General features: G+C 37.1%; 5 protein-coding genes, 1 long non-coding RNA gene and 1 pseudogene across 8 annotated transcripts; 4 read left to right on the forward strand and 3 right to left on the reverse strand.

Annotated features, from left to right (window-relative positions):
- Positions 1 to 1,195: 1,195 nt before the first annotated feature.
- Positions 1,196 to 1,779, reverse strand: LOC108813204 (uncharacterized). Its single transcript, XR_001943545.2, has 2 exons — positions 1,644 to 1,779; positions 1,196 to 1,495 (listed from the first exon to the last, which is right to left on the reverse strand). It is a non-coding gene; the product is annotated as an uncharacterized LOC108813204 (long non-coding RNA).
- On the forward strand, positions 1,713 to 4,428 carry LOC108813203 (uncharacterized). 3 transcript variants are annotated; one of them, XM_018585692.2, is made up of 4 exons: positions 1,713 to 1,853; positions 2,424 to 2,742; positions 3,059 to 3,105; positions 3,194 to 4,428. In XM_018585692.2, exons 2-4 carry the CDS (start codon positions 2,445 to 2,447, stop codon positions 4,124 to 4,126), a joined length of 1,278 nt encoding a protein of 425 aa, XP_018441194.1. In that variant the 5' UTR covers positions 1,713 to 1,853; positions 2,424 to 2,444; the 3' UTR covers positions 4,127 to 4,428. The 3 variants fall into 3 exon arrangements, with proteins under 3 accessions (XP_018441194.1, XP_018441192.1, XP_056845094.1); XM_018585690.2 differs by having other exon boundaries at positions 1,715 to 1,853; positions 2,355 to 2,742; XM_056989114.1 differs by having other exon boundaries at positions 1,722 to 1,853; positions 2,427 to 2,742.
- A 592-nt stretch (positions 4,429 to 5,020) lies between these two features.
- Positions 5,021 to 6,029, forward strand: LOC108811097 (late embryogenesis abundant protein). The gene is made up of 2 exons (XM_018583149.2): positions 5,021 to 5,401; positions 5,611 to 6,029. Exons 1-2 carry the CDS (start codon positions 5,078 to 5,080, stop codon positions 5,848 to 5,850), a joined length of 564 nt encoding a protein of 187 aa, XP_018438651.1. The 5' UTR covers positions 5,021 to 5,077; the 3' UTR covers positions 5,851 to 6,029.
- Positions 6,030 to 7,436: 1,407 nt separating this feature from the next.
- Positions 7,437 to 10,963, reverse strand: LOC108813664 (SUMO-activating enzyme subunit 2). The gene is made up of 11 exons (XM_018586291.2): positions 10,805 to 10,963; positions 10,641 to 10,730; positions 10,329 to 10,412; positions 10,003 to 10,221; positions 9,772 to 9,873; positions 9,184 to 9,642; positions 8,863 to 9,092; positions 8,680 to 8,773; positions 8,411 to 8,593; positions 8,236 to 8,333; positions 7,437 to 8,018 (listed from the first exon to the last, which is right to left on the reverse strand). Exons 1-11 carry the CDS (start codon positions 10,835 to 10,837, stop codon positions 7,727 to 7,729), a joined length of 1,884 nt encoding a protein of 627 aa, XP_018441793.2. The 5' UTR covers positions 10,838 to 10,963; the 3' UTR covers positions 7,437 to 7,726.
- A 2,158-nt stretch (positions 10,964 to 13,121) lies between these two features.
- On the forward strand, positions 13,122 to 18,568 carry LOC108806802 (uncharacterized). The gene is made up of 18 exons (XM_018578993.2): positions 13,122 to 13,349; positions 13,442 to 13,502; positions 13,576 to 13,612; positions 13,707 to 13,837; positions 13,925 to 14,005; positions 14,096 to 14,222; positions 14,404 to 14,537; positions 15,235 to 15,374; positions 15,465 to 15,515; positions 15,609 to 15,691; positions 15,776 to 15,830; positions 15,912 to 16,026; positions 16,216 to 16,738; positions 16,852 to 17,065; positions 17,151 to 17,221; positions 17,302 to 17,470; positions 17,553 to 17,682; positions 17,759 to 18,568. The coding sequence occupies exons 1-18, from the start codon at positions 13,242 to 13,244 to the stop codon at positions 18,409 to 18,411; spliced, it is 2,883 nt and encodes a 960-aa protein (XP_018434495.2). The 5' UTR covers positions 13,122 to 13,241; the 3' UTR covers positions 18,412 to 18,568.
- Positions 18,569 to 18,862: 294 nt separating this feature from the next.
- On the forward strand, positions 18,863 to 20,720 carry LOC108834173 (probable cysteine protease RD19B). The gene is made up of 4 exons (XM_018607521.2): positions 18,863 to 19,369; positions 19,463 to 19,582; positions 19,915 to 20,170; positions 20,248 to 20,720. Exons 1-4 carry the CDS (start codon positions 18,896 to 18,898, stop codon positions 20,517 to 20,519), a joined length of 1,122 nt encoding a protein of 373 aa, XP_018463023.1. The 5' UTR covers positions 18,863 to 18,895; the 3' UTR covers positions 20,520 to 20,720.
- On the reverse strand, positions 20,680 to 23,259 carry LOC108834174 (probable inactive DNA (cytosine-5)-methyltransferase DRM3; annotated as a pseudogene).
- Positions 23,260 to 23,314: the final 55 nt, after the last annotated feature.

A 23,314-nucleotide genomic window follows, 5' to 3' on the forward strand; every position in this document is an offset into this window, starting at 1 on the left:
ATCATTAACTTTCTATGATTTTTGTTGCCAGCCGATGATTGTATTTTATTTTCTTTTGAATTATATGTATTTTTCAATTCTTTTCTTTAAACAAAATTGTAACCATTTGATAAATGGGTCATTTTCTTTCTGTTTTGTTCATCTCTTTCTCTATTTTCCGGATAGCTTTTCTCAGACAATAATCCAACAAAGGTCTATTTTTATCAGTTTTGTTATGGAAAAATGAGTGAAATATTTATTAAATTCATTTATATATCATTTTAATATATTTATTCTGTTTCATAAAAAGAGTAACAAATAAATTACTAAATCTTTCTTTTTTGTTGACAATTACTAAATATTTCTAAATTACATTCTTTGTGTAACAAGCAAAATAAATAAAAATAATTTCTTCAGAACAATAATAAATTGTAAATTTGTGTAAGTATATTTTTTATTTGTGTCTAAAATACTACAGTCTAGAGCCATATAATAAGTGAACGAGGAAATATATCCATATGTTCAAAACTGAGCTTAATAAAAATATCTCCTAGATGGGTATTAGGTAAGCTAATAAATTAAACACACAAAACTAACAAATTCGCAAAAATATTTCTATAATCATAAATAATTTAATTGTTTGGACTGTTTCGGTCGGATAGTTGTTTTGACTTTAGAACTACGGTAAAAAATTAAGTTACATGAAAATTTTATTGGATATATACTTTCCACGAAAATTGGATAATAAATATTTTATATACTTAATTTGTTTGTATTTTGTAACTAATATGAAATTATTGTAAATTATTTTAAATGAAATAAATATTTTGTTTTGAATTTGAGTTATATAAGTTTTAGTTATAAATTTATAAATTTTTCTTATATTTTAATATATATAGATGTATATGCTTCCAACATCTATCATACTTTTAATTTTTTTTAAATGTTGTTTGTATATTTTTTTACAGTTCTGTTTCTGTGTTTCCGCTTTCGATTTCATGTAATAAGTGATTAGTCGATTATTTGTTTTTTTTTTTGTGGCAATTAATTATTTATTTATTAAAGTAGAAAAAATAAGTAAAGGGGGTGTTTTAGAAAAAAGGCGTGTTTTAGGGGCGTTTTTATTCCCTTCGATGTTTTCGCGTTGGCTGTACAAAAGGTGTAAAGCGTGTCATGGTAACATGCAGAGAACTTTTTTTTTTTTTTTTTTTGGCAACCCATTTACAATTTTAGTCCTTGTGAAAATATAAAGTTTTTATTTGGCACCTCCAACTTTATTTAATATTTACAAACCCGCCAATGTCACGACGACGACGAATGACGGTCAATTATTCGCTTCCCCTTCCTTTTTTGTCGTCTCAGCAGCAGGGACGTGCCACCGTCCACCTTACGTCATTTACTCCGCTAAAACTAACGGCATCACGTCGGCCGAGCAATATCGTCAAACCGTTATGTTTCTTCGGTTCGATTAAACCGAAGACCAGTCACACTTCCCCATTTGGTGATCCAACATGATCTAACAGAATAATAAAAAAAACACTTGAAACTGATTAAATATTTTCCATTATTGAAAAAACGAAAATTAAACGTAAACATTTTTTTTAAACGTAAACAAATTACTCGGAAATTAAAAGTTGGTACGGTTTTGGGTTCCGGTTACACACCAATCGAATTTTAACGGCGTTTAAGTAAAACCGTCAGAAAAGACTTTGTATTCGTCTCTTTCACACTCTGCTCTCTCTCTATCCCTCTTTAGGAAAGAGAAGGCAGGAACAAAGCAAAGGCCTCGCAGTGTTTTCGTATCCTTTTCTCACTCTACAAATCCAACGCTCTTATGTGAAACTCTCTCTGTTTCAGAGTTCCGAGAGCAGCAGGTTCGCTGCTCGTCTCGTCTCCTTAATTGCCTTTTAAAATTCTTCGATTTTTATATGAATAGGTGTCGATTTTCAGGGTTAATTATTTCTATTTTAGGGGTATGTATGTATGTATCACAACGAAGCTTGTAGGTTCCTTGGCCTTTCTTCTCGGATCTGTTCAATTTTTTTTTCAATATAAAACCTCTGATTCAGTTTTGCTATTTTTGGCGTTCTGAGATTTATTTATTTATTGTTAATTTAGATTTTTTTTTTGTATAGTGAAGATAGTCATCAAAGTTCACTAGCCTTACCTACAAAGTTAGTGATGCTACTAGTTCTTATAACTTGGTCATAGTCATGCCAATTTTAAGTTTTTTTTTTTGTGTGGGGATGATCACATCTCTTATCAATGGTGTTAGTAACATTGTATATCATTGTGTTTGATTGTTTCTCTGATTGAGAGGATTTTGTAGTCATACTTGATTCTGATTTGAGTTTCTGCTTTTTTTTTTAAACAAGGTTTTGAGGTTTCATGCCCCCAAGCAAATATAAGCTAAGCTGGAGTGTTGTTTTTATTTCGGTGTTTAGTAGTTTCCACACTCTTTAGTTATGGGGAATGCTTGTTGTGTTGCTGCTCATGACAAAATGGTGGTTCCTAATACATCATCAGCTGTCGAGGGTTTGCGGAGAAACAATGTTAGGGATTCTCCAAGTTGGAGCTTCCGGTGGGATAATAGAGGACGAGTGGCTGGTGAAGACACCTCTCTCAGTTGGTTATCTGATGGGATTAGTCGTAATAATGATGGGTCTGATGTCAAATCCGAATCTGCCTTTGTATCATCATCACAAGGCTCTCCTTTGAACAATTTCCAGACTCATCAGTCATGGCAAAAGTCTCCTGCTTCTGGTAATAAGAATAAAAAAAAATAATTCAACCTTTTTAGATTTTTATTTGTTGCAGTAAATTACTAGGAAAAACATGTTTAATCTGTCAAAAACTGTAGAGTTTAGGTATCTTGTTTTGTGTGGTCCACTTGGAACTTATTAGGTATAATTTTCTACAGAACCTGTTCATGAGAAGACATTTGATATGTCTGTTGACACAACTTGTCAGTCTTGTCTCTCTTGTTTGCTTCTGGGATTGCTATTGTTATTGCTCTCCATCCCATCTTGATCTGACTTCTCCTTGTTTATGACATGACATTGCGTAACTGTTGTGGCAGATCAATCGTTTTCAAGAAATGCATCCATGGACACCGTCTCTGAACAGGTAAAAAGAAAAAAAGGCTAATGAACAGCGATAATATCTGCCATTTATCTCTGTTAGTTAACCTCTTTTTTTTCTGGCTTTTATGTAGATCTCTCAGAATCCTGCTTCTTTTCCATTTCCTAAACGGTCTGTTTCATTGGCTTCTCAACCATCATCCTTCTCGGCATCTCCCCTATCTTCCCATAGCCACTTGCCAACGCCACCTGCTAGTTCATCGACGCTGAAATCATCGACACCACGCACTCGTCTATCGAAACAAGTCTCGGATAGTCAAATCTTGGGACTTAACTCACCAAGCAGAAGCTCAGCAACTGAAGAGAGGCTGGGAAACGAGTTCCATTCCGGGCCGTCTGATGCTTGGTCCATGCAAGCCTTTTCAGAAATGATGGCGTATTCTCGCAGGGAGTCTTGCTCCTATGATAACGAGGGCTTATCAGGGCTTGGACGTGGCAAGATAGACCATCATGGAAACAGAAAGTCCAGTGATCATCAGCAAACCTGTGGTGCTTGCTCTAGATCCTTGTCTCAAAGATCGTTGCTGAGTGGCCAAAAGATCTTTGCCACCAACGAGCTCTCTGTAGCTGCGATTCTAGCTTGTGGGCACGTCTATCATTCCGAGTGTTTGGAGCAGATGACACCTGAAACCGACAAATTCGACCCTCAGTGTCCCGTCTGCACATTGGGTGAGAAAAGAACATTCAAGCTGTCGGAGAAGGCATTAAGGGCGGATTTGGATTTGAGAGCTAAACACAGCAAGATACTAAGGAAACATGTTGTGGACAGGGATGACTTTGTCATGTTTGATCATAGGCCCAATGCAGCAGCAGCAAGCGGTAGTGGTGGACACAAAGGTAAAGTCTCCAAGCTGGTAACAAGCTCAAGCTTAAGAAGTTATTCACCAAAGCCTTTCCTTGCAAGACACTTCTCTTTCGGGTCCAGAAGTAACAGTATCAAATCCCCTAAAGAGAATCATTCGGCGAGGAAGAAAGGATTCTTCTGGACCAAATCTAGCAAACATTGAAACTGTAAGCATATCTCCCTCTACAAGCAAGCATCTTCACTTGTGAGTAAAGTCACAAGTTGAATCTTTGTCCCAGATTTTCTTTGCTGATGTTTCTCTCCGTAAGCTTTGGCCCAAGCAGCGTTACGGATACTTATCAACAATACACACTTGTTTGTGTAATAGAATTTTCTCGCAAATCAAAACACACTTTCTACAATTTTTTTTTCCTTCTACATTCCAGAATTTTCACACTTGTAAATATAATAATTATACTCAATTTAAGAGAACAAATTAATTATCAGAAAAAGTATTTTGATACATTTTTGTAATGTTATGTAGACTTATTTTTTTATACATGCAATTAATGTTTCAGTTTAAAACCAATCCCAGCAGTAGTTAAAAGAACAAATACGTAAATGGCAAATATCTGTTGTTAATACCCAAAAATAAGGTCTTGTTGAATGCTGAATGTTGAATATTAGGGACAAATAAATTGTAGTACGATTCTATAAAGAAGATTGGCCTAGGACTCGTTTGTTTAAAACGTTTTCTTTTTGGACTTGTTAACCATCCAGCTGGTACTGTTTGGGTTCATCAGGAAAAGGAAAAAAAATTCCGAAGACCGACCAAGGTTATTCCAATTTTTAGCGGCTCCACGTCCTTCATCGAAACCCAATACATCTGTCCATACAAAACTCCGTAGGTGATAACGTTGCTCTATCGAGTTTATCAAAAAACAAATCGTTATTATGTCGGATTCGTGACGTATTGGTTCAAAACAAACATATGACACGTGGTACTCCTCCCCAATCCTCGCGTGGCAAAACGTCTCACACGAACCGGCACGTCGATCATAACCATGCAGAGGCTAACATGTTTATATAATATATACACTTATTGTTCGATCGCAAACTTATAGTATTTCCTAAGAAACGAATTAGCTTAGGAAGCAAAAGGATTGTTAACAATATGGCGGATTTGAAAGATGAACGGGGAAACCCAATCCATCTAACCGACGCATACGGAAACCCGGTTCAGCTCAGCGATGAGTTCGGTAACCCCATGCACATAACCGGTGTCGCCAGCACTGCTCCTCAGTACAAGGATAGTGTTACCGGTAACATCGCAGAGTATCCAACCGAAGCACCACCAGCAGGAGTCGCTGCAGGCACCGGTGCAGCTGCCACCACGGCCGCAGGAGTCACTACTAGTGAAACCACCACGGGGCAGCAACACCATGGTTCGCTGGGAGAGCACCTTCGTCGGTCAGGAAGTTCATCAAGCTCTAGCTCGGTGAGATTCTTATGCATCTATGTAGTTTTTCTTATATAGTTTAAAAAGACTGATAGGGTTCTTGCATAGGATTTAATATAGATCGATATTGTCTGGTAGGACTTTTATTTTTGGGATTTATTTTGGATTAACTTATATGTAAACGGTTAACAGAATTATACATTTTTTTTATATGAGTTAACGTGTGTATGATCTTAAAATATATGAAGGAGGACGATGGACAAGGAGGAAGAAGAAAGAAGAGCATAAAAGACAAAATCAAAGATAAGCTCGGTGGCGGTAAGCACAAGGATGAACAAACGCCCAGCACTGCCACAACTACTGGACCCACCACCACAACCACCACCACCACCACCACTGGAGCCGCAGCCGACCAACACCATGAGAAGAAGGGCATTCTCGAGAAGATCAAGGAGAAACTCCCCGGCCACCACAACCACCACCCGTGAAAACTCTGAAGTTGTGTTAGATTAATAAATCACTTTTTACCAATGTACATAGTTTCTTCTATCAATTATAAATGTCTGTCTAGTAAAAGTCTACTTGATTTCTGGTTCATAATGGTTTCCAGTTTGTGAGCTTGTATCTTGTTCATGCCTTCATTTATAAAATATTGCATGTTTTGTTAGCATTTGTCCACTTGAAAACTTAGTCTACTCAAATATATTTAAATACATTAGTTATTTTAGAATTACTATACAAAATATGTAAAATATATAAGATTTTTTGAAATTTTCTAAAATGCCTGAAAATATACAAATAATGAAAATAGTGCGGCAAAAAAGAAATAAATCATAAAAAATAAAAGTATAAAATAACTAGAACAATAATCAGAATACTAAGACATCTGAAACATCTATTAGGTCTCAAATTTATATGCAATATTGTTTTTAGATTTTTAAAAATTAAAATATTAATGAATTTAAAATTAAAAATATTAAGGAATTAAAAATTTAAAACTAATTTGAATATATTATCTGAACTTGAACTGAATAGACAAAATTCCAGACCACATTTTGGACTGAAATTTATAAGATTTAGCCAACTCAAATTTTCTGGAGATTTATTTATACAGATTAACTAAATATATTAATAATAATAAAATTTATATTTAATCATTTAATTTAAAACTAAACATAACTATAAGAAATTGCATTAAAATAAAAATATGAATTCAATTTATTAATATCAAAACCAAAACGTTCACCTATAATCTTTTTATCGTCCTGCAGAGCTACCTGTATAGTTTAGAGAGCCATTCTAAATCTGTTTTTTATGACAAAAAAAATATTGTGTTTGGTTTTTGTGTGATACTTGACTTTACATTTAAATACAAAGAAAATGAGGATCGAAAATCTGGAATCCAAAAATTGAATTAGGAATGATCTGGAATTGATTCAGAACCGAAAATTTAAAATTATCCTATCGAATCTTAAACTTCTAAATCTGAAAGATCCGAAACCCGAAATACCCGAACCGAACCGAAACCCGAAATGCCCAGGCCTAGGAGATACATAGTACTTTAGTTTTTTTCTTTTGGTGTAATGTACTTTAGTATCTTTTTTTGCTTTTAGTCTCCATTTTTGTAAAGATAAAGCCAGTTTGACAGTTTACCCAAAATGAAGCATTCGCTAATTATGACAAATATATCCTCAGATTCTTTTTCCAAATCCTTCATGGTTCTTCTCTTGGCCCTCTCCTTTTCCTAACCGGCTTGGCTTCAGAAGTTGTCATTGGTGGTGGACCAACCAACCGCTGAATGTAGATCAGCCGTTGACATTCTCTTTGATTGTGGAGCCAAGTCGTCAGCCAAAAAACCCCTTGAAGAGTTTCAAAAGTGACTGGCTGTGGATAAACAAATGAACGCAAAACTAAATACTCCAACTCCAATATGCATTTACTACTCACCTTCCCCATGTTGTAGGTTGATGATAGGTTACCCATTTATAAGATTTTGTCTAAAAGCCTAAGTGAAGTTATTCCCTCTTATAATACCTAGTATTACATGGTGTATGATGACCACATTCCGTAGATGAATTGAAAAAGTAGCTGAGAATTAAAATACAAGGAAGCTCTTAAGTTAGTGAAAACTGAAAATATTACAGAAACTATGAAAGCAAAGTTGCTTTCTCTCGAGTTTGCTGAGCTCCTCTTCCAAAGGATCCTCTGTCCCTAAATAAATACTTTTAACCATCTGAGTAATTACTTGCCCCCCTCATCAAAGAATCCCCTAATTCGTACATGTAATTCTCGTGACACAACCTCAGAAAGTTAGAAAGAACAAAAAGCAATGATCCAGAGATCAGAGCTTAAAAAAAAGGACGCCTATTCAACTCTTTTCTTCTTCTTGCTCACCATCACGGGATGTTCAATCTCCATGAGATCATCATCATCACTCTCCACGTTCTCTGTTTCTTTCTTATGATTCTCGGGCTGAGTCTCAGAGAGTCTTCTCTTCTTAGAAGCCATCTCCGGTCCTGAGGAACTCTCTGTTACATCTACAGCCTTCTCATTCTCATTGTTTGATGTTGATGCGCTCTCGCCATTGGTAGCTGGAGATTGTGTCCATCCGGAGAGAACCATTCCTTCAGGTTCTTTTTCCTCGTCAAATTCTTCCCTGTGTGACATTAAAGAATAAGCAGATGATGATCGATGGAAGGACTATTACAAACCTTCCAGTACATTTTGAGAATAGATGTCTGATGAAAACCCATGTCATATAACTAAAGCTTTCATGATTTGATGAAAAATTTCACCGATTTGTCTACGGTAAAATTCCCAGAAACCAAAACTGATACTGAAACAGTATTCGAAAGGTTAAAAAGAAAAAGAACCTGTGCTTGACATTAATCTTGCAAGATAGCTCTTGCTGAAGATCTTCCACAGTGAGAATGCTTCCATTGATAACGGGAGAAGGAAGTTCTGATAAAGACTGAAATAGAAACACAAAACATGTCAGAATGGCAACATCCCAGCCTGTATTTGACGAAAGTAAATTATAGATCCAACCTTTTCAAGATTAGCATTGTAGTTTGCAACCATAATATCATCAAGATCATCACCAACTTCGTAAAGAAGTGATGCCCCATGCATAATCAATGGTAGGTTCATTCCAAGCTTGGCTGTGACAATTTTATCAACTAGATCCCGTAGTTTTGATTTCTGAGTATTGATCTCAAGTACTAGAGGGGTCTGTCAATATAAAAGGAGAAAAACCTGAGATTGGTAATGCAAGAAAATATAAGAAAAAATGCAGAAAACAAAAGTAATGCTTATACCTTGGAACAGACATAGCAAGCAGGGTTTGGTTCAAATGGCTCCACTGGCATAAGAAGCATCTTTCTGCTTGGGTGCTCTAAGCAATATGTCATTCTACAGAGAGACGTCAAACATAAAAATGATATTAAAAAAGATATCAAAGACTCTGAAGCTTATGAAATAAAGACTTCAAAGTAACAAACCTGTACTTGTCCGCATCCTTCTTCAGTACTTTGATTGCTTCAATAACAATCAAACCAGCAACAATGGCGTTAGTTGTAGCAACGGCATGAACAATGTTCCCAGCGATACCTTTGGCTTCAAAAAGACTGTGCAAAGGAATTCCAAAAGACTCAGCACGGATATTTGCAGCAGCAGTGACAAATTCTACAGCTAACTGGTCATCTTTGTCAAAAGTAAGGTGTCCTATTTCCTGTGGCAGCATATAGACAGAAACATAAATTAATCAGCAAACTGAAACTTTTATATATACGGAGAGAGTTCACAGAAACAACTACACAGACCTTCTTTCTCTTGGCGAAGAACAACTTCAGTGCTTCCATAAACACTAGAGAATTCTGTGTTAGACCCCACAATTCCTGTGGATTCTTCAGACCAAGCAACGGCATGGCAGAGACCGTTGAATCATCATCAGTAGCAGAACAATTCTGAGTGCTCCCATTTTGTTGAGACATACTTTCAGGCAAGACTTCCTTACTGTATATAGGCCTAGGTCTTCTACGATTTTTCCATGTCTCCTCATTGGACAACGCCGCCTCAATGTTGTAACCAAACACATGATCATATATCTTTCTACCATACTGATCAATATCTTCATCTTCTGCACGTTCGAACACATCTTCTGTTTCTTTGGATGAGCTAGCAGCGTTGTTGGCACGCACGTTAAGATCATTATCTTGATTCTTGTCGCCAAACAACTTCGCAAATAGTAGGTCTTTTGCCCACACGATACAGTGCACAAACTGTAGAGTCAAATCCAAAATTCATAGCACGTAAAAATCAAAGCACTACGTCCTAGGAAAGACTATTCCAGATATAAAATGATTTCTCCGAGTTTCACAAAATTAGGGTAAACAATACAGTGTTAGTACCTTAGTTGGAGTGCTGGTTATTGTACAGACAGGATATGTCTTTGGAGCAGGTTTGGTCTGGCACTCATAGCATTCTGTCTTTCCCTTCACGTGCACAGTTACCTGATTTGAACACAAAACAAGTATTACAAAGTCAGATAAAAGAGAGAAACGCTATCAGTTAGACCATTCAAGACTTAGCATTAGAGTGCATCTTAACTAATAGATTTTTCTTTAAGAGGGAAAAAGAACCTGTCCTAAGAAGCCAGTTGTGCCGCTTTCTACAAGAGGAACATCAGCTGCAAGACAGAGACGATTCACATGACGCCTTGCGTCCAAGTTATCCAGTCCGTTCAGAACAACATCAAACTGCTTGAAGAAATCGACATCGAACTCAGGATTCTTCACATTAGCATGGTGAGATCTTATGTTAATGTGAGGCCTAAATCTCAAGACAGCATCTCTAGCAACCTGGTGATATGGCAAGAGAAAATATATATCAACTCTTAAGAACTGGTACTGGTACTGGTAGTATCCCTTGGAGTTAGCCAAAGAAGGGAGGGAAGAAAAAAAAAAACCTTAGCCTTGGACTGGCCAACATGAGAACGACGGAATAAAAATTGCCTATTGAGGTTACTGACTTCGATAGTGTCCATGTCAATCTGTAATAATATAGCGCAAATTAAAAAAGTTAAAACTTGCAAGTTAAATCATGAATCTCCGACAACTCAAACTATGCATTGCCTAATCAAAAAGATGTAGACTTTGTCAATAACATAAAACCCCTAAACCTAAACCTAAAAATCAAAATTGGTGATTCAAAATGATTTGACCGTTCATCTGCTGTGAATACGACATAGAAATTAAGGAGAAAGTGAGGAGGAAGTTACGATATGAATGTCTTGGAAACCAGAGAGAGCAAGAGTCTTGAGTAACTCGCAGCCAATCCCACCAGCTCCAACCATTAGCACTTTCGCCCCCTATAAACCAGAAATTTCAAAAATGCTTTTGATTGAAATTAAAAAAAAAAAAGAGAGTAGCTTTCAGAGCTTACTTGAATGGCGGATTGTTGCTGCTGAGTATCCATCGAAGGAGAAGTGGAGAAGACGGAGCTATACGCTAAGCGACGCTTCAGAGCAGAGTATCTTTCAAATCGAGAGTAGCGAAATTTAGAAATTAGGGTTTATGTTGAAATATTGAAGAGACGGGAAAATTATAAGTCACAAAGAAGACTCCCCCTAACGTGGGGGCTTTTCTGTAAATTTCCTCTTCCGATTTATTATTTAGTTTGACTTTATATTATTACCGTATCAACTAACCAATAGATTATTCTTTTTCATTTTTTTTTGTCACCAATTAACCCAAATGATTTCTGAGGCTAAAACAAGTTGGATAAGTTTATTCTTCAAATATTTGTCGTTACCTCTTCTTCCTCATTAAGTTTTCATTAAACTATCTCTACATCTTCTTCCACAAATTACTTGTTTTTGACCCAATTCAATGAACCATATCTATCTTATTAAAGTAGAAGTACTTTAAGCTTCTTTTTGGTAATAGGGATAGGAATCTTTAAAAAAAAAAATTTTGTTTGGTAACAAAGATAGTAGAGAATTTTGTCTTTTCCTTATTTAAATGATAGATTTAAGTATTTAATGTCTTTTCCTAATTTAAATAATAGATTTGTTTAATAGAATGAATCTTAACCAAAATAAATTTCCTTATAGATTTTTTGTTAACATTTAATATTTTTTTATTAATAAAAATAATTAAATAAAAATCGCACATCAAAATCAATTTATATATCATATAAATAAAATATAAAATATTTTATTTATAAATTGTTAGTATAACACTTTTATAATATAAGTCCAATTAGTTATAAATATTAGATTTTTATATGATACACTCTCATATAATAGACGATTAAATTCACATAATATAATTATTTAAAGTAATAAATAAAATTTTTGTTTTAAAATGTTATGCTAACAATTTTGTTTTAAAATGTTATATATATATATGTAATATCATTAGAACAAAGAAAAAATTGAAGTGAAAGCAAATATTTATACGGCCACGGGTTAAACTATAGAAATAAATAACAATGGCGTAAGATATTTTTTTAACAAATTTATTTTAATTTCAAATATGTTTATATCTTTTATGTATTTATAAATTATTTTATTTGTTATTAAGAATGCTAAGATTTTGGAATTGGAAAAAATTATGACCCATTTCTATATTATTTTAATTAGGAATTTAAAATTTATATCAAAATATTTTTTTAAACTTTTAATTTTTATTATAACTACAACTGTTAATTTTCAATCTGAATTTATGTTTAAATATTATAAATATATCATTTATAAATAAAAAACTAAAAACATAAAATAAATACCCGCCCACATCATTTATAAATAAAAAATAAAAACATAAAATAAATACCCGCCCGGTTGGGCGGGTCAAGATCTAGTAAGATCATTATTATCTGTGTAGTTTATGTGGATTTATAACGAAACTAGATTTTGATCCGCGCTTTGGAAGCGCGGAATATTTTTCGATTAAAAATTTCACTAATAATTTAACAAATATTTTGGTAATTTTTAAAGAGTGTGTATTTAAAATATTTTTGCATTTAAATCAGTGTTTTTAAATTCAACCCGATTGTGATTATACCGGTTAATCCGGAGATCTGACAATTCAATTTAGGTTTTTAAAATATACATATTAAAAAAATCACTAAAACCCGAGACTAACCGATTGAACTGATGGATGACCGATATGTAATCTAATTGGATTTAAATTGTAATAGTTTCATAATTTGTAATCTTATAATCCAAATTTTAAAGTTCATTATTTTGCAATTTTTGAAATTATAACGTTTCTACAAAATTTTAAAGAAAAATGATATATATAAAATAACTAAGATTAATTATTGTATTGTTTGGAAACATTGATAGTAGTATAAAAATATATTATTTGGAAACATTGATAGTAGTATAAAGAAATAAGTATATTGTTTGGAAACATGGATAGTAGTATAAAGAAATGAACATTAGTGATTTAATGTAGGTTTAACTATAAAGTATAAAAATGTATTTAATTTAAAAACTTACAAAATAAATGTTAGGTCCAACAGAATGTTTATGTTTTAATAAGATAGATAAACGTGGGGTTGATTGCATTCAGTAAAGCTGACCCAGGGTGGGGACAACACCAGAGGATTTGAGTTGTGCTACAAAATAAGAAAAGGAACCGACAAAAAAAAAAAAAAACAGAACCGAACCAACCGAAATTGTATGATTCGGTTCGATGTAATAAATATCCGAATCAGCCGGTTAACTTGGGTTTAGTAGTTTTGTAAAGTAAACCCTAGATAACCTTCTTCTCCACCGCCTCCCTCTTTCTTCTCGTGAGCTCTGCAACTCAAAAATTGTTAAACCCTAATAGTCTCTCGCCAGTTTTCTCCGAAAGGGTATCATCAATCTATAATGGGGAAGAACAATAAGAAAGAGAGGAAAGATGGAGAAGAACAATCTCAACACTCTGCTGCCACTGTATGCGTCTCTGGCTTGCCTTATTCCTTCACCAACGCTCAGGTAAACTTCCCCCGAGAATCCATAAAATCGATTTTTGAGCTCCTCTGTTCCTTCCAATTAGTAGTATTGATATCTCTCCAAATTGTTATCAGCTTGAAGAAGCCTTCAGCGACGTTGGTCCCGTCAGGCTTTGCTTTATGGTCACAAACAAAGGTTTTAGTTTGATTTTATTTCACAAATCGAATTCAAATCTATAGAGCTAATCATAATTTTGTTTTGCTTACAGGATCAAACGAGCATCGTGGCTTTGCTTTTGTTAAATTGTAAGCTTAACCTAACCTACTTGCTGAAACTCAACTCATTCTCTTACGTGATATATTTTGCTTCTTACACTAAGTATCGAGTCTTTTTTTGTAGTGCTCTGCCAGAAGATGCTAACCGTGCCATTGAGCTTAAGAACGGTTCTACTGTTGGTGGCCGTAGGGTTACTGTTAAACAGGCCACGCACAGGCCTTCTCTTAAAGAGCGTCGTACTAAAGCTGCCCAAGGTTGGTTTGATGATTAGGAGAATCTATGACTTCAGTTAGTATTGTTTTTATCTAATTCGTTGACATTGGTTTCTTCTTTCGAATTAGGAATCTCATTACCTGATAGTTCCCAGGCAGAGAGTGACGACAAGGACACCTTGATCCCTGAGACTGAGACAGACAAGCAAGGTATAATCAGTTTGCCTTGATTTGGTTTCAGAGTCTTTTGTAAGTTTTGTTTGGTCTCCCTTATCGATACATTTGTATTTCCTGCATCAGTTCCTCCACCTGTTCCTGCATCAGTTCCTCCACCTGAGAAGAAAATAGAGAAGCCAGTTGAGCGCAAAAAACCTACAAAGCTTCTTGTTGATTTAGCTGATAAAGAGACATGTTCAGACAAACAAAGGTATGAGTTTATAATAACGAGCTGGCTTTTGTATAATAGAGACATAGCTTTTGTGAAGGAGACTATGTCGTTGAGATTAAGCTTGCTTAAAAGATTTGAGTAACACCTAATATTCTATACGTTGCATCCTCGTTTTTCTTTCTTATATTTATGGTCTTTTTTTTTGTTTCGTTGGGTGAAGAGTTGCAAGAACTGTAATCTTTGGTGGCCTTGTTAATGCTGAGATGGCAGAGGCAGTCCATACTCGTGTCAAAGAGATTGGCACTGTGTGCTCCGTCAGATATCCCCTCCCCAAAGAGGAGCTTCAACAAAATGGTAAGACTCTTGTAAGAGGCAAATGCTTGATTTCATGACCCGACCAAGGTTCTTAGTTATGTCTATTTGTACAAGGTTTTTATTAAGTTAATGACATTAACATATGAGTTAGATGTCAAGTTATCCATCAGAGCTGCTTGAGCTAGGTTTCTGTGTAGCAGAGAACGACATTGTTATTCCACGCACCACAAAAAATGACTAGAGTCTTAAGTAACACTACGAGGACATGAATGACCATTAATTACTAGATTATGTTAGCCATATCAATATTCCTGGGCAGTGAAAATATGTACAAAAACATATATTTTTTTCACTAGTTGAGGTTTATGAGGTTAGCTTTAGAATATTGCTGTTGTAATGCATCTCCTTCTCATGGTTTCCTTTAATAAGTTAACTTTTGGTACTTGTTCCCTCCAATTTCAATATCTTGTGGCTGCATTACATCTCGTTACTTCATATCTATACTTATTTTTTTTTAAATTATGATGTAGTACACACGTGTATCTACATAAATAGTATATATATAACGTCATAAATTCTTGTAGCTTCTGTGCACATACCTTTTCTGGTACCTTAAAGTTTGATAGACGCCCTATTCACTTGTTAACTACTAAGTGTGAGAATATAGTTATATGCGCATGCCAGTTTTTGTGCTCATGATGCGTTCATTAAGCGTTAGAACTATTATCTCCGTCAGGTCTTACCCAGGACGGGTGCAGGGCAGAAGCATCAGCCGTTCTCTTTACGAGTGTCAAATCTGCTTGTGCTGCTGTTGCAACATTACATCAGACAGAGATCAAGGGAAATCTCATTTGGGCGCGTCAGCTCGGTGGGGAGGTGAGCATTATTTGCTTTTCACTAACTTATGAAGTTAACTGATAAATATTCAGAATAGTTCATGATCTCTTTGTATTTTGTTGGTCGCAGGGATCAAAGGCTCAGAAGTGGAAGCTTATTATCCGGAATCTTCCTTTCAAGGTTGTCATAACCTGGATTTTATGTTTATTTCTACAGTTTCATAAAGTAAACTATATGTTTTTTTCTCATCGATTTTCTTTTTGGAATATACAGGCTAAACCTAGTGAAATTAAAGAGGTCTTTTCAGCAGTAGGGTTTGTCTGGGATGTTTTTGTTCCTAAAAATATTGAAACTGGGTATGTTCTAACTCGTCTGGGTGTTTTTTCTTGATTATCAATATTGAATGTACAACTATTCTCATTTAGTGGATTTTTTGGCAGGCTACCTAAGGGTTTTGCATTTGTCAAATTCACGTGTAAGAGAGATGCAGAAAATGTAAGATTCTAGAAACAATGGGATCTTGATTTGGTCATTTTCCATTTGGATCACTCGTCTTATTTATTTTTTTCATTTTAGGCAATACAAAAGTTCAACGGGCATATGTTCAGTAAAAGACCTATAGCTGTAGACTGGGCTGTACCTAAGAATCTCTATAATGGCACCGCTGATGCCGCCACTGCTCCAGAAGATGGTATGTTTACCGGATTGTTTTCTGTCGCTGGGAATCTTAATAACACTTAAGGATTTAAAACTTTTGTAGTTATTTTGTATAATGAGATATGGTAATCTATTATTGACACGATAAATTAAATGCAGTCACAGGCGGTGGCCGAAGTTTTGTTTTACCTCTTCCTAACAGAATATTCATATTTTTTGGCAGGTGAAGAAAATGGAAGTGATGAGGACAGTGATAACAGTAGTGTTGATTTGGAGGAGGTTGATGATGCTGTTGAGAGCCACCAATCTTCAGGAGATGATAATGATGATGAGGAAGAGGACGGCAGTAACAAGCCGAGTGAATCAGATGCACTGGGAAAAAGTGCTGAAACTGATGTGAATTTTGAAGAGGAGGCCGATGTTGCGAGAAAGGTGCTTAAGAACTTACTTGGGTCTTCAAAAGTAACTATTGCTTCTCATGGTGGAGAGACAAAGGAGTCAGATATAAACATACCCGAGGATTCATCAACTAAGCCTGTCGTTGAAACTTCTGGTGTCTCTGAACCTTTGAAACCCAGTAAAACCAAAGAGGCGGCTCCTAAAGAAACGCAGGAAAATGATGATTTTAAGAGAACTGTATTTATAAGCAACATCCCGTTTGATGTTAGCAAGGAAGAAGTCACACAGAGGTTTGCCGCATTTGGGCATGTTGAATCTTTATTCCTAGTTCTCCACCCCGTCACAAAGTAAGCCACCCTTCTACGCTTTGGAAATTCATTCAATTCATAAAAGCAAATTTAGGCTCTGGCATCTCTCAGCTTCACATTTGGTCTCTCTCTAACTGTTTTCTTTATTTCAGACGACCAAAAGGGACCGCTTTTCTCAAGTTCAAAACAGCAGATGCATCAGATGCAGCTATTTCAGCTGCCAGTACTGCCTCAGGTGTCGGTGTCCTACTTAAAGGCAGGCAACTGAGCGTTATGAGGGCTGTGGATAAGAAGTCTGCAAAGGACATAGGACTCGAAAAGACAAAGGAGAAGAATATTGACCATCGAAATCTTTATCTTGCTAAGGTACACACTTCTCTCAGTCCCCGCAATTTCTGAAAAAAACTAAAATTAGCATTCACTAATATTGATCCCATTTTGATTTCCACAGGAAGGTCAGATCCTTGAAGGCACACCTGCTGCTGAGGGTGTGTCTGCAGAAGATATGGACAGACGACGAAGGTAGACTTTTTTGGGCTACTTTCTCATATATGCGTTTTTTGAGATAACTTACTGTGAATGTGTGGTTGCCCTTTTTGCAGATTGCATGAAAACAAGATGAAAAAGCTTCAGTCTCCTAACTTTCATGTATCTAAAACGAGGATTGTCATTTATAATTTACCAAAATCCATGGATGAAAAGCAACTACAAAAGCTCTTAGTCGATGCTGTTATCTCCCGAGCTACAAAGCAGAAGCCAACTATCCGACAGGTCCACATATTCGCGGCCTTTTATGCTAACAGTTCAAACATAGTTCTATTGTATGAATCTGGTTTGTTTCGTTTCGATGCAGATCAAGTTCTTACAAAACGAGAAGAAGGGTAAAGTTGATACGAAGAACTACTCACGTGGAGTTGCTTTTGTTGAGTTCACAGAGCCTGACCATGCTCTCGTGGCCCTGAGGGTACTTAACAACAATCCTGGTAAATATTGCTGAACTCTAATATTAGTATTCAGTAAATTTTCGAGAATCACAATCTCATCTTATGATCGTCGCAGAAACATTCGGCCCTCAACACCGTCCCGTTATAGAATTTGCTGTTGATAACGTCCAGAAGCTGAAGGTACACAAAGCTAACCAGCAGCAGCAACGCAATAGATACAATGAATCTAAGGAGCAGCTAGAGAACGGCGAAGCGCAGGGAGAGGACAATCATCCTGGCAATAAACGAAAAACGAGGGATGGGGATAACACTGGTCCAATGGAAGAGAGTGCAAACGGGTTTAAGAAGAAGAGACCTATGCGCCCACGTGAACAGAGGAAAGATGAATCAAAACGAGAGGAGAAAGAAGATGCAGGGAACAAGAGGCCTACTACACGTACACAAGAAAACACTAAAGAACCGGCTTCAAACCAGAAAGGCCAATGGAAGAAGAGACAGCAAGAGGCTTCTGAGAAACCAGATCAGAAGAAGATATCCAAAGATGTAGGCGAGGCACCAAGAAAGAGAAAGTTTGAGGAGGTTAGAGGGGGAGAGAAGAGAAAGAATCAGAACGAGAAGAAGAAGAAGAAGCAAGGTGGACCCCCCGAGGTTGTGGACAAGCTTGACATGTTGATTGAGCAGTACAGGTCCAAGTTCACGCAGAGCTCAGCCAAAACCGGTCCGCAGAAACAGAGTTCCGGACAAGTCAGGAGATGGTTCCAGTCCTGAGACTTGTAACGCAAGTTTTCTTATGCAGTTTTGACCTGGGGATGCTTGGAAATGTTGCATGATTAACGCTTGTTTTTTCTTTTTATTGTTCTTGATTCTGTCTGAAAATTCTTCAAGTTTATTTTCTGTTGGAAAAACATATTTATGTTTTGTACCCCGTGATCGACCCATAAACTAGACCGGACCGAACCGTACAAACTGAGGATTTTGACTTGAAAGCGGACCGGATTAGCAGCAAATATAGCATGATAAAAATCTAACCCATAACAGTTAGTCACCTAACTAACAAAGAGGCAGAGACTCTAAATATGCGTGTGTGCCAACTAACATTCTCGCGGGAAAACTCATATTATAAACTACAAGTATCACGTGTCAGATTATCATTGGCTTAAAATCAGTTTTCTGATTTTAAATATCTTTTTATTGGACTCTATATATAAACCACATGCACTCTATCGTCCCTCTCTGCTTTGAGATACTCAAGATGGATCATCTTAGGGTTATCTCCTCCATTTCTCTTCTTCTTATAGTCTTCGTCTCTGTTTCGGTTTGCGAGAACCAAGTCCAACACAGAGACGATATACTGATCCGGCAAGTGGTTAATGGATCGGAATCGGAGCCAAAAGTTATGTCTTGGGAGGATCACTTTGCTGTGTTCAAGAGGAGATACGGCAAGGTTTACACTTCTGTCGAGGAGCATCAACGCAGGTTCGCGATATTCAGAAGTAACTTCATGAGGGCGACGCGTCACCAGAGGATGGATCCTTTTGCTGGACATGGCGTTAACCAGTTTTCTGATCTGACGCATTCTGAGTTTCGGAGAAAGCACTTGGGGGTTAAAGGTGCGTATACGTTCTCACAGCACGACGCTGATCAAGCCCCGATTCTTGATACAAAGAATCTTCCCGATGATTTTGATTGGAGAGATCGTGGCGCAGTTACTCCCGTGAAGAACCAGGTTTTGTTTTTTTTTTTTGAAAATGATGATGAAAGTGGAATATGTATAATGATTGATTTGTTTTTTTTTTCCCTCTTGTGGGATCGATCATAGGGAACATGTGGATCTTCCTGGAGTTTCAGCACTACAGGTGCGCTTGAAGGTGCTCACTTCCTCGCCACTGGTAAACTCGTCAGCTTCAGTGAACAACAGCTTGTTGATTGTGATCACAAGGTGAGAGCCTGAAGAAACATTCTATTAGACACATAGTTGTCCCACATCGGTAGTTGGAAGGGATCCTTAGTAATATATAAGGTGGATGGGCCACTACTCTTATCACCAATTGGTTTTAAGTGTGAAGCCAATCTAGCTTAACACATTCTCCTCAAATCCTCAATTTTTTTTTTGAAAAATTTATACAGACACATACCTCCAAATTTATATATAAAAAATATTAGGTTTCAGAATTATTGAATTCTTTATTAACTCGTTTATGGTCCTCTTTTCAAAAGATCAATTAACTAACAAGGAGTTGACCTAATCTCTTCTTTTTTTTTGGTATGTAGTGTGATCAAGAAGTAGAAGTTTTATGTGACTCTGGTTGCAGTGGTGGGCTAATGAACATGGCCTTTGAGTACACTTTTGAAACCGGAGGGCTCATGCGTGAGGAAGATTATCCCTACACAGGCACTACTACTGATGGTGATGGGATCTGCAAGTTTGACAAGTCTAAGATTGTTGCCTCTGCCTCCAACTTCAGTCTTGTCTCTAGTAACGAAGATCAAATCGCTGCAAATCTCGTCAAATACGGTCCTCTACCTCGTAAGTAGTAATAACTTTCTAACCCTTTCCACTTGACTAAATCTAAAACATGAGTTATGGGTTTACTTTTGTTGCAGTTGCAATCAATTCAGCTTACATGCAAACTTACATTGGAGGGGTGTCGTGCCCTTACATGTGCCCGAGGGGTCTCAACCACGGTGTGTTGTTGGTGGGTTATTATGGCTCAGCTAGGTCAAGGACCTCAAGGTTCAAGGAGGAGCCGTATTGGATCATCAAAAACTCATGGGGAGAAACTTGGGGCGAGAATGGTTTCTTTAAGCTATGTAAAGGACGTAGTAACGTTTGCGGCTTTGGTAGCTTCGTTTCCACCGTCTCTGCCTCCCTCTAGACGAATACATAAATAAACCAGAGCAGAACTCTCACCAACTATGAAACTAATACCCTCTGTTTCGTTTGGAAGCTATAGAACCCCGTTCCTGCTTAACCTTTACTTGATTCAAATTCCATCACGTTCACCTTTATCATTGTGACACTTTAAACATTCTGGATTGTTCTCAAGACTATAAAGAAGAGTCAAACGGTTCATGAATGTAAATGGAGTCGCAACAATACAAAAGACGATCTACAACATTTATATCTCAAATACTTTGGACCAAACCTTTCTTGTCTAGACAAGTGTGTTGTTAACGAGACAAGTCTTGGAGGTTGTTGACGACGTAGAGACACTTGACTTGGGGTCAACTTGACTCCATCAAACCTCTGACACACTTGGAGACGCGGACAACCTCGTTAAACAACGTATAATCAAACTTACAAGCTTGGCTTCTTGAGCTCTCTTTAGACAGATCAGTTGGTGTTGGTGGGTTTTGACATATGACCAAGTCGAACCCCCCTAATCTCTTCACCAACGTCTCCAGCTTCTTTCCCCTTAAGCTCCTGATATCTTCAATCTGCTCAAGCTCTCCACTCTGTCCCGAACTCTGCCACCATCTCTTCACCACGCTGCGGCTCAGTCCACAAGGCTCAACAGAGTAGACGCTTTTCAGATGGATCCCAAGGCGGTTCAACGCGATTTCTGCACCGCCGATTCCGCTGAAGAGTGATAGAACTCTTAACCCTTGGGGAAACATAGGCTTGAGCACAGAGAGATGGTAACCCAACGTGTCCGTTTGGAAGCAATAATCAAGCAGCTTCAATCTTTCAGACGATGATCTTGCACCACCAATGTTGGTGTGGTTTGGTGGATATCCCATGAGGCACTCCAGATTTTCAGGTGAGGTGATGATGCTTGGAGGAGCAGTCCGACTTGTGTTTGGGAGTATATGGAACCGGTTTTCGATGGGGAGATTGTGCATGTAACCTTCTTTCCTACGGAGAGGTGAACACAGCCGAGTATCTACATGCTCGGGTTGAATCCCGAAGAAGAAACTTGATATCTTAGACCATGTTTGAGGAGATAGTTCACCTATGTTTCCATAGAAAGCATAAGGTCGCTTGTCTACTACATCTGAGGGAAGTATCTGGGACAAACTCTCTTTCGACTCTTCTTGGCGCATCCCTGGAGCTGAACTTGAGCCTCCAGGTCTTAGCCGTTTCCCTCTGTTATCAAAGTCATCCTCTTCATCTTTTATTCTTTTACCCACCTTGAAGGCAGTGCCATTTGAGGAACCCTCATCATCACAATCCTTTTCCTGGCTCTTTGAAGGAAGTGCACGAGTACTTGTTGAAGGAATCGCTGAAACTTTCTGCAGAGAGTGACAACACCAAACGTCACTGAGTACAAGTCCAACAATATCTTAAAACACAATAAGGAGAAGAGAGTGAGATGGTTTCAGTAAAATGTAGCAGCAGTAGCAAAAGCTCTCTAGTTTCTAAGCATTTGTGCAACAAGATGAGCGTGTGAGTGAGTCTATAGAACAAAATACAAACTAACATACCTTCTCTATGCCATCAGGAACTTCACCAGTTATGATTAATTCAGCGAGGTCAGAGATCTGAGCTTCTTTACCTGAAGAGGAGCATGTACCAACAAGTCTAATGATTATCTCGCTAAACTAGGATATTCATGAAAATCTAATTGCTTAAGCTGCATGCTCACCTATCTTCTGGATAGCCTTTGAGATTTCTTGACGAGAGAATCCCATTTCCAACAGCTGTGAAGTTGTTTTGTCCATTTGACTGGGAACCTAGATAATATGTTAAAGAAAAACATGAAATAAAGGTTTAGCTTTAAGAACAGTAAAGATAGGTACGTAGTGCAACGACTAAGTACCTCAACATCAGATAAGTGTTGTTGGGAATCTTCATCCAATTGAGCAGCCGCGAGGAAGTTTAGCATCTCATCCATTGGCATGCCGTTGTGAATACCATTTTCATCAATTGTTCTGTGGACAAGAGAGGAGCTGAATCCCATCTCAATCAGCAGTGACTAACAGGAGGAGGAGACGCATCATCAGCATTGTCCTCCTGTAGGGAAACAAATAAAAGAGGACCTCACAACTTGGTTCTTTTTAAGGCTCAAGTAGTGTGTTTTGAAAACGCAGTCAAACAAGAAACGATTATTTTTATAACAAAAATTGTAGACAAAGATAGATACCCCAATAGGATGTAAGGTCTCTGGTGGTTTTGGAAACAAGGAATGATGTTTGTCTTGATTACCTCCTCCACCACTACCTCCTCCGTTACTACTACGTCTACGTAGATCAGCCTGCGAGAATCATTAAAAATGAAAATTCGACCCACCACCGTGTAGATAACTCTCAAATTTCGAAAGGATAGCAAAAGTAGCAGAAATCATTTCTCTACCATCAGGATCAGGATGGATTATGAAGAAAGCACAACACACACAGAGAAGGATTCGGCCTGCAACAAAAAAGGTTAAATGTGTCGATGAATTGTTGTTAAATAGAGGGTGAATGATGATAGTACATGGATTTGGAGTTAAAAAACAATTAGTAATAAATGGGAGTGAGGAGCAACATCGAAATTTGAATATTTTATTCAAAGGAAATGAATATAAAAAAAAAAAATCAAGAGTCAAAGTCAGTGATTCCACCAATTTTCGCACAAAAAGTTTACTAATTGCGACGCCGAGACAAAGAGGGACCCTAAAGAGGAGGAGGAAGGAGAAGAATGCATACCGTCGACTCGATTCTCCTTACCAAAGAAATAGGTGTGTGTGTG

Source organism: Raphanus sativus, chromosome 6, assembly GCF_000801105.2.
Source record: "Raphanus sativus cultivar WK10039 chromosome 6, ASM80110v3, whole genome shotgun sequence".
Classification (NCBI taxonomy): domain Eukaryota; kingdom Viridiplantae; phylum Streptophyta; class Magnoliopsida; order Brassicales; family Brassicaceae; genus Raphanus; species Raphanus sativus.